Here is a 10665-nt window from a genome sequence, read left to right as displayed (position 1 = left end):
AATTTCTTTTTTAATTATAAAAATAATAAATTTTACATCTATTTAAAAAAAGAGTTTAAAGGTAGTGCACTGACATTGTAAATAAACTATACACATATATCTAATTAAAATCATGGTTGTGATTGGTTGACAGTGTAAAAATATTTTACACTATCAATGCATATTCCTATTTCTCTTAAAAAAAGTGTAATTTGTTTTCAGTAATCAATCATTCTATATATGTTTTTTTAAAATAAAGTGTAAAATTATAATTTTAAAGTATTTCTTAAATTTAGAACAGGGCCTCTAGATTGATTGGGCCAGCCCTGAATATAACTTTGTTAAGTGTGACTTTTCTCTAATCGAAATTTCAATCAAGCAAAACCAACTTACCCTTTGCTTCATATTTCAAACAATTTTAACAAGTGATAAACCGTAAAATGTTACATTTTAAGTGGCCCCTTCGTCCTTTATTCTTCACTATAATAAAGAGTTGTCATGCAAAACTTATAGCAAAATCCATGGATTACAAACTCTCCAATGACTACAATAGCAAAATTTTCCCATTTTTATGCCAAATGATCGACAACCTTGTCAACAAGCACCAAACATTTAGTCATTCAACAACATGCGTAGTTTGTACAACTTGAGCATGTGGTTTTTCCGCTTTTTGCAGTTCCAGTTGGAATTTTTGGAATGATATTAACTTAAAATGGGAGTTGGAATGATTTTATTAACATTAAATGGGTAATAAAAGAGCACAAATAAGAGTTAGTATGAAAATGAATTTGAAAGGATTCATTTTAGTCTCACATTGGAGGGAACACAAATATTAGTAGTGTATATATATATATTCTAACTTGGACAATTGTTGTTGGGCCCAAGGGCACCTAAAATTTTGTAAAGAAGTGAGGACACACTCATATACCATCAAGACACGCACGCGTGCCGCCGCCGACCGGATGGCCGGTTCGGCCGGTCCAGTCTAGATGAATTAATTTTTTGGAACCCGAATTAGTGGAAATTAATTGTCATCGATTAATTAATTAATTCGGTGAAAATTAAATACGAAATAGTGACGTGTCCTGCTTAGACCAAGTCTTAACCTAAATTTTGACTAGTTTACTTGCCCACCAAGAGTCATACGTGTGAGTTAAAAAACGGCTGCTTTGACTTGACCGGTTCCACTCTCCCACGATTTTTTCCACTCAGTTGGATTTGTTGCCTATAAATATAGTCTCTCGATTCATTTGCAACGTACTCTAGAATTCACATTTGAATTCTCTCTTCTCTCTTCCTACTCTGCTTCATCTAAATTCTTTTTTCTCTATTTTCGACTGGATTAATTCCAGATACTACGACTGGTTACTATACCATCTGAAGGTGTACTTCGAACGATCTATCACAATGCAAGTGATACTCGTATTCTCTGAACGGGTTGTTTTATCCTGGAGACGTCGTCGAATCTCGAACTGCAGTGCATAATTATTGGCAGTACGGTGAAATGTCTTAAAGAAAGCGACCTAGTACGCGACTCATCGCGATAATTTTCTTTGTGGTATTTTTTCAAAACTGAAAAACAACATTTTTAAGACGATTTCTATAACTGCCATGGCCACTAAGGAAATTATCGGTACTAATGCGTCTGCTACTGTGAATGACAAACCATTCAAGTTTAAGGGTTCTAATTTCAAACGTTGGGAAGCTAAGATGAAATTTTTCTTAACACTGAAAAAGGTTGCCCACGTTCTAACTGAAGATATCCCTATTGCTCCTTCTGGAGCAATCGAACTAACTAATGGTAAGTCAACTGCTGAATCAGATGGAACTTCCAAAACAGACGGAACTTCTAAAACGTCTGAATTAGACTCTATTGCAAAACTAAAGCTGCTGCAGATAACTTACAGCTCCGTAAAGAAATTTCCCTATGGCAAGAATTTGATTACCTATGCAAAAACCATATTCTGAACAGTCTTGCTGATGACCTTTATGATTACTACAGTAATTACAAGACTGCTAAACAGGTTTGGGAAGCTCTGCAAATGAAATATGACACTGAAGAAGCTGGTGCAAAGAAATATGTTGTTAGCTGCTACTTGAACTACAAGATGGTGGATGAAAAGTCTGTGGAAGCTCAAAGCTACGAACTTCAGAAAATTGCTCATTAAATAATTACTAAAGGTATGCCCCTTAATGAACAATTTCAAATTGCTGTTATCATTGACAAACTGCCCCCTGGTTGGAAAGATTTCAAAAACGTGCTACGGCACAAAACAAAAGAATTTTCAATCGAGAGTCTAATTACTCGCCTTCGAATTGAAGAGGAAGCTCAGAGACAAGATCAGGAAGATGAAGTCTTAGTTGTTTCTAACAATAAAAAGAGACTCGGTGCGGTTCTGAAGCCTGCTAGCAAACCATTAAAGAATCAGAACCGCAATGCTGTGAACCGAATTAGGAATAGGAATCCCTCAAGGGACACATCTGCTCTATTTGCTAGGCAGCAACCACCACCTCAAAGAAATGACGCTCCGGTTTTCACTTGCTACAATTGTAGAAAACCAGGTCATATGGCAAAAACATGTAAGAGCAGGCCTAAACCTATCGCTGGCTCAAATGCTCAGGTTAACTTGACCGATGAGCCATTCGTTGCTATGATCACTGAAGTCAACATGGTTGGTGGAAGTGATGGTTGGTGGATAGACATTGGCACCTCTCGTCATGTCTACTATGATCGTGCTATGTTCAAGACATACAGTAATGCTAAAGATAAGAAAGTGTTGTTGGGAGATGTTCACACCATTAATGTTGCTAGAATTGGAGATATTGAGCTGAAATTCACCTTAGGAAAGACTTTGATCTTGAAGGACGCCATGCACGTTCTTGAAATTAGGAAGAATCTTGTTTCTGGTTTTCTTTTAAATAAGGCAGGGTTTAGTCAAACTATATGGGCAGATTTGTACACCATCACTAAGAATGGTATTTTTGTTGGGAAAGGGTAACCCGCTGATGGCATGTTTATGTTGAATGTTGATTTGAATAAAATTTCTCCTTCTGTTTACTCTTGGTGTGGTTTTAATATTTGACATGCTAGACTTTGTCACATTAATAAGCGAGTTATTTCTAATGCAAGCAACTTAGGCTTAATCCTTAAACTAAATGTCAACGACTCAAATAAATGTGAATATTGTAGTCAAGCTAAAATAACTAAGACTTCGCATAAATAAATTATTAAAGAATCTGATCCCCTAGATCTTATACACTCTGATATATGTGAACTAGATGGAACTTTAACTAAAAATAGTAAACATTATTTTATCACTTTTATTGATGATTGCTCTGATTATACTTACGTATACTTAATGAAGAATAAAAGTGAAGCGCTTGACATGTTTAAGATGTATGTAACTGAAATTGAGAATCAATTTAATAAGAAGATTAAGAGACTTCGTAGTGATAGGGGAACTGAATACGATTCTGGGTTATTCAATATTTTTATATTAAACATGGAATTGTACATGAAACAACTGCTCCATATTCTCCTGAAATGAATGGTAAAGCAGAAAGGAAGAATAGAACTCTCACTGAACTTGTTGTTGCAATTATGATGACTTTTGGTGCTGCACCTCACTGGTGGGGGGAATTTTATTGACTGTTTTCTATGTCCTGAATAGAATACCCAAGTCTAAAAATAAGATCTCACCTTATGAGATATTAAAGAAAAGACAACCAAATTTGTCTTATTTGAGAACTTGGGGCTGTCTGGCTTATATCAGAATTCTGAATCTGAAACGAGTTAAACTCGCTAGTAGAGCATACGAATGTGTATTCATTGGGTATGCAGCAAACAATAAGGCATATAGGTTTTATGACCTAAATGGAAAAGTGATCATAGAATCAAATGATGTTGATTTCTATGAAGACAAATTTCCTTTCAAATCGAGAAATAGTGGAGGCACTCAATCGAGTCAAACTCATGTGATCAGGGACGGACCTAGAAAATTTGAGTTGTGGGGGCAATTTGTAAAAATTTGTGGGGTTAAATAAATATTAAATTATATTTAAAAATATAATTATGTTATTATTATTATTATTATTATTATTATTATTATTATTATTATTATTATTATTATTATTATTATTATTGTTTTCTACAATATTTTATTTTAAAAAAATCTTAAATGTATTTTTATATTCAACATTATAAAAAAAATCTCATGATTAAACAAGTGAGTTTGAATTTTACTCCTTTTATCTTTAATTATAAGCATTATTTAAAAAAAATTCCATAGAGACTACTTATTTACGTTGGGAAGTGAACTTAAACACATCTATATGCAAAAAAAATTAGTTATAGTTATAAATATAATATACACATTTATTATATTATCAACTTTTCCTTAAAATATATATTTAAAAGGCGACAAAATTACTTATTTATAAATAATGAGCAATTATTTAAATTATGTGTATAGACAAGTATTGCTAAAGTTGCATTTTGATAATGGAATGGGCGTAGAAGGTCAAATTATCTACCTGTATACTAGAATTCATATACTTTCTCCGTTTTTTATTATAAGTCGTTTTGGAAAAAAAAAATTGTATTTAAATATAAGTCGTTTTATAATTCCAATGAATAATTAATGCTATTTTTCCTATTATATCCTTAAGTATTTATTATTCTCTCTCATTTCAATTATATAAATTTATCTTCCACATGTCATTAATGAAGGATAATTTTGTAAAAACCTTCATAATTTCTCATTTTCATACAACAATTATTATTTTCTTAATATGTGTGAAAAGTCTAAAACGACTTATAATAAAAAACGGAGGGAGTAGTAGTTAACAAAGTTTAGCAAAACGTAGTGGAGGCACTTGACCCCAGAGTGACTAACGTAAGTCCGTCCCTGCAAGTGATAAGAAGCAAAGAAAGCAACGACAATGTAGAAATAGAACTTCAACGAAGTAAGAGAATAAGATTTTCTAAAGACTATGGGCCTGATTACGCGGCTTATAATGTAGAAGAAGATCCAATAAATCTTCAAGAAGCGTTGTCATCTCTGGATGCAGACTTATGGCAAGAAGCTATTAATGATTCTTTGGAGTCCAACAAGACCTGGCACTTAGTAGACTTGCCTCCTGGTTGCAAACCGATCGGCTGTAAATGGGTTTTGGAAAAGAAACTAAAACCTGATGGAACTATTGATAAATACAAGGCTCGCCTTGTAGTCAAGGGTTTTAGACAAAGAGAAAATGTAGATTTCTTCGACACCTTCTCTCCAGTCACTAGAATTATATCCATTAGGGTACTTATTTCAATTGCTGCTATTTATAACTTAATAGTACACCTAATGTATGTTAAAATAGCTTTTTTTAAACGATGACTTAGAAGAAGAAATCTATATGGAACAACCATAAGGTTTTGTGATCCATGGACAAGAAAACAAGGTCTGTAAGTTAGATAAGTCTCTGTATGGACTAAAACAAGCTCCTAAGTAATGGCATGAAAATTTTGATAACTTAATGACATCGAATGGGTACAAAGTGAATGAAAGTGACAAATGCGTTTATTACAAATCTGAGAATCGCATTTGCACTATCATATGACTATATGTAGACGATCTACTCATATTTGGATCAAACATTCAAGCCGTTAATGTTATGAAATCATTGTTGTGCAATAACTTTGATATGAAAGACCTCGGAGAAGCGAATGTGATTCTTGGTATCAAGATCACGCGATCCGAACAAGGAATTTTTTTGGATCAATCTCACTATGTGGAGAAGATATTAAAGAAATATAAATAATTTGATTGTAAACCAGCATGCACACCATATGTTCCAAGTGTAAAACTATTTAAGAACGCTGGAGAAAGTGTGAGACAATCCGAATATCCGAGCATCATTGGCAGTCTTAGATATGCCACTGATTGTACTAGACCTGACATTGCATATGTCGTTGGACTATTATGTAGGTTTACGAGTAGGCCGAGCAATGAGCCATGGAAATCTATTGAGCGAGTCATGAGGTACCTTAAAAGGACCTTGGATCTCGGCCTACATTATAAGAAATTTCCTGTTGTACTAGAAAGGTACACTGATGCAGATTGGAACACCTTATCGGATGATTCCAAAGCTACTAGTGGCTATATATTTAGTATAATTGGGGGAGCTGTATCTTAGAAATCAAAGAACCAGGCCATCATGGCCCAGTCTACAATGGAGTCTAAGATGATAGCACTAGCCACTACTAGTGAAGAAGCAAGTTGGTTGAGATGCTTGCTATCTGAGATCCCGTTATGGGAAAAACCAATGCCAGTTGTGTTGATCCACTGCGATAGTACCGTGGCTATTACAAAAATTGAGAACCGTTATTATAATGGTAGAAGACGTCAAATAAGAAGAAAGCACAGCACCGTTAGAGATTGTATCTCTAAAGGAGCTGTAAGGGTGGATCATGTATGCACTGATGAAAACTAAGCAGATCCTTTGACGAAAGGATTAGCTAGAGAGAAAGTCCATAATACATCCAAGAATATGGGACTAATGCCTATACAGAAATGAGTTGGTCATGATGGTAACCTGGCCTAAATGACTGGAGATCCCAAGAAATAGGTTCAAGGGTAATAACAAGTTGTGAGTAATATGTAGCAATCATGCTAGAGTAAATATGAGAAGCATGAATCCTGAAGTAATTCGAGGATGAGATGATATAAACTTTTAATTAGATATATACTCTGTATGAGGGAGTACTTAGGCTACAGGAGTACTCTTGATAGACTCAACTATGTGATTGTGGAAGTGAGACCGATTCCTATGGAATTTTGAGGTAGAATTCCTAAAGCCTTCACTAAACCGGGATACACATGCAGGGCCATTAAAAGCACGGGCTATTAAGAATACACCTTAATGAAAAGGTTGTGTGTGGGTCTGATGTCTGAGATAGAGTTCAAGACAATAGTGTCACTCTTGTTGAATCGGAATCCTACTTGCTACGCAAAGGTTCAAGTCGTAGACACCTTTGCTTATGCACAATCTTAGAAACATTTTGACGTACTTTTAAAAATCACCTTTTAAATTCAAGTGGGGGATTGTTGGAATTCTTAATGATGTTAACTTAGAGTGTGAGTTGAAATGATTTATTGACATTAAATGGATAATATGGAAATGAATTTGAAAGGATTCACTTTAGTCCCATTGGAGGAACACAAATATTAGTAGTGTATATATATTCCAACTTGGACAATTGTTGTTGGGGCCAATGGCACCTACAATTTTGTAAAGGAGTAAGGAGACACTCATATGCCATCAAGACACGCGCGCGCACGTCGCCGCCTCCGATCGATCGGCCGGCCAGCTCAGCTCTGTCCGGTCCGGTCTAGATGAATTAATTTTTTGGAACTCGAATTAGTGGAAATTAATTGTCATTGATTAATTAATTAATTCAGTGAAAAATTAAATACTATTATTTAATAATAGGAAATTAATTAATATTTAATATTAATTAATTACGAAATGATGTGTCCTACTTAGACTTAGTCTTAACCTAAATTGGTCGGTTCCACTCTTCCACGATTTTTTCGCCCACGATTTTTTCCACTCTGTTGGAATCGTTGCCTATAAATAGAGTCCTTTCATTCATTTGCAACGTACTCTAGAATTCACATTCAAATTCTCTCTTCTCTCTTCCTACCCTGCTTCATCTAAATTCTTTTTCCTCTGTTTTCGACTGGATTAATTCTAGATACTACGACTGGTTACTATACTATCTGAAGGTGTACTTCGAACGATTTATCACAGTGCAAGTGATACTTGTATTTTCTGAACGGGATGTTTTATCCTGGAGACGTCGCCGAATCTCAAACTGCATTGCATAATTATTGGCAGTACGGCGAAACGTTTTAAAGAAAGCGACCTAGTACACGACTCGTCCCGATAATTTTCTTTGTGGCATTTTTTCAAAATTGAAAAACAACGTTTTAAAGAAAGCGACCTAGTACACGACTCGTCCCGATAATTTTCTTTGTGGCATTTTTTCAAAATTGAAAAACAACAATTCCTTATGAGAAGTAAGGTCGATGATAACATGTGTAACTTTTACATTGATGAACAACAACATCATACTCAATTTCTCGTATATCTTATAATATTATGCCCAAAACAACATATTCCCTCCGTTTTTATTATAAGTCGTTTTAGACTTTTCACACAGTTTAAGAAAAATAATAATTATTGTATGAAAATGAGAAATTATGAAGGTTTTTACAAAATTATCCTTCATTAATAATATATGGAAGATAAATTTATATAATTGAAAGGAGAGAGAATAATAAATATTTAAGGATATAATAGGAAAAATAGCATTAATTATTCATTGAAATTGTAAAGCGACTTATATTTAAATACAAATTTTTTTTCCAAAACGATTTATAATAAAAAACGGAGAGAGTATATAATTATTTAGCAATGCTGCAAAAGTATAGTTTTAGGTGATATATAACTCCTAAACAACATATGTTATTTATAATCTAGCGGATGAACATTTTTTTAGGTGTGTGTCATCACAAGATCCATCCCTTATTTAGAAGTTCCATATTTGCAAAATCCATCTAACCATTATATTTCTCAAAAGCATTATAGAAGTTGCACTTGTTGCACAAGACACCCAAAGAAAGTTAAAAAGGTTTAAAAAAATTATAATTTATAAAGTTTCATTGAAACCTAGAACAATGCATTGCAAGAAAGATGTTTGATGAATTGCCCCAAATAATAGTGATTTTGTGCAAATATGGTTATGTTGGATACAATATGAAATTATAATTAGTGAAAGACTGTAAGTTGTTTTAAGGAAATAAGTTGTTATTACCGTATAAATAATCATGGATGATTTTTCTATTAAGAAGGTCTAATATAACTTTGAACTTGAATTGGTGAGGAGGTATGTCAAGCAGTTCAACTTTACAAATAGTTGTCGCACCGTTGAATATGAGTTTAAGTTTGTTTTCACAAAACCTTCACTGGGAAATTGTTGTCCAATGGTTCCCTATTGTATAATGTATAAGTTTTGTGTTCCCTTAAATTCTCCCTACAATTTTTGTAATCTCTATGGCGTGTCAAAACCTGAATTTGATCAACCAATTAGGATTAAAACTAAATGAGTATTGCATGATTAAGAAAAGCAATACACAGAAAAATGAGTAAAGAATTAAAATGTTGTTCATCTTTGAATCTTGAATCACCATCTCTAGATGTAGCTGACCAGTGCGCTCTTTCACGGTGCATAAATCAACAACTCTGATAGACATTTTCCAAACCTGGTTCTTTTTGTAAATTGTTGATAAAAATTGATAAAAATTAAATGTTTTGGCATCTAAGACAGTAAGATGAAGTTATAGTAGACGAGAGAACATATTTGAAAATCCAAAAAAAAAAACACAACATTGATTATATGCCAACAAATCTAGATTTGGTCCGCCCCCTATAAAACAAAGATTCTGTTTTCAGAAGCCCCTATTCCTTGTTTGAGTGACTAGGCCTGGGGAATCTGCATAGGTGGATCATGTTTTTACTAATTAATTGTTAAAATAATTTATTGGGCCTAAAACACAAGTTCACATCATATAGCAGCCCATTATCTAGATTTTTGTTAACTAAGGTTGCAAAGGTCTTTATAAACAATTCTCCTTCTTATTGATATGTCGATGTGGGACTCTTTGTACATTCTAGAACCTGAAAACTAAAGAGCAACACCTAGTTTTGTATGGTGCTGGAGCATATATTTGTGGTGAGGAAACCGCCCTCTTGGAGAGCCTTGAAGGGAAGCAAGGTAAACCAAGATTGAAGCCTCCTTTCCCAGCCAATGCAGGGTTGTATGGTTGTCCCACCACTGTCACAAATGTTGAAACCATAGCTGTCTCTCCAACCATTTTAAGGCGTGGGCCAGAATGGTTTGCCAATTTTGGTAGGAAAAACAATTCTGGGACAAAGTTGTATTGTGTGTCAGGACATGTGAACAAGCCCTGCACGGTTGAGGAAGAAATGAGTATACCATTGCAAGGCTCTCGTACTTCTACAAGCATGAAAGCTGCGGGCAATGCACACCATGCAGGGAGGGAACAGGATGGCTTTGGATGATCATGGAAAGAATGAAAGTTGGGAATGCCAAGCTAGAAGAAATTGATATGCTTCAGGAGGTGACTAAGCAAAATGAAGGGCACACAATTAAAATCAGGAAAAAAAGGTATAATTTAACTTTTTTTTCTTTCAATATTTTCAAAGTCAAACTCTTATTATATCAAAATCTTGCATTCAATAATGTACTTCATTTGCATGCACGTGTGGACTATTCTGATAGATGAAACCATGGCTGCAATTCTTATATGCACATGTCTCTGTTGAAGAGACAAGAACTGCATTAGTTATTGTTTCAATGCATTCAAATAAAGCTGTAAACTTATTGTTTCAATGCATTACTCTCTGTTGAAGGGCACACAATGAGTAATCCTTTAACTTTTCAGTTTTGTGTCTTTGCCTTTGCATTGAGTATGCATACTGCTTCCAGGTTTTTATTCATCATTTCTTTTTAAAATGACTATTTAAGCAAGATATTCCAACTTGACGCTTCTAATTAGCCTTTCATTTAATGCCCAATTACTTACAGCTGAGAATTAAAATTTCAGTTTGCTG

At 34.1% G+C, this 10665-nt stretch overlaps 1 protein-coding gene across 1 annotated transcript; it reads left to right on the top strand.

The window, feature by feature from the left end:
- Positions 1 to 6198: 6198 nt before the first annotated feature.
- LOC131651285 (NADH dehydrogenase [ubiquinone] flavoprotein 1, mitochondrial-like) lies at positions 6199 to 10113 on the top strand. The gene is made up of 2 exons (XM_058920957.1): positions 6199 to 6438; positions 9706 to 10113. The coding sequence occupies exons 1-2, from the start codon at positions 6199 to 6201 to the stop codon at positions 10111 to 10113; spliced, it is 648 nt and encodes a 215-aa protein (XP_058776940.1).
- Positions 10114 to 10665: the final 552 nt, after the last annotated feature.

The sequence above is a fragment of the Vicia villosa genome, linkage group LG2, assembly GCF_029867415.1.
Source record: "Vicia villosa cultivar HV-30 ecotype Madison, WI linkage group LG2, Vvil1.0, whole genome shotgun sequence".
NCBI lineage: Eukaryota > Viridiplantae > Streptophyta > Magnoliopsida > Fabales > Fabaceae > Vicia > Vicia villosa.
The sequence above is the reverse complement of the archived record's forward strand: the minus strand, read 5'-3'. Positions and strand labels throughout refer to the sequence as shown.

Excerpts from the sequence above, each read along its gene's own strand:
- LOC131651285 (XM_058920957.1), top strand. The coding sequence starts at position 6,199 with ATGGAGTCTAAGATGATAGCACTAGCCACTACTAGTGAAGAAGCAAGT. Across the intron at positions 6,439-9,705 it reads GAGCTGTAAGGGTGGATCAT|AACCTGAAAACTAAAGAGCA; the intron begins GTATGCACTGAT and ends TGTACATTCTAG.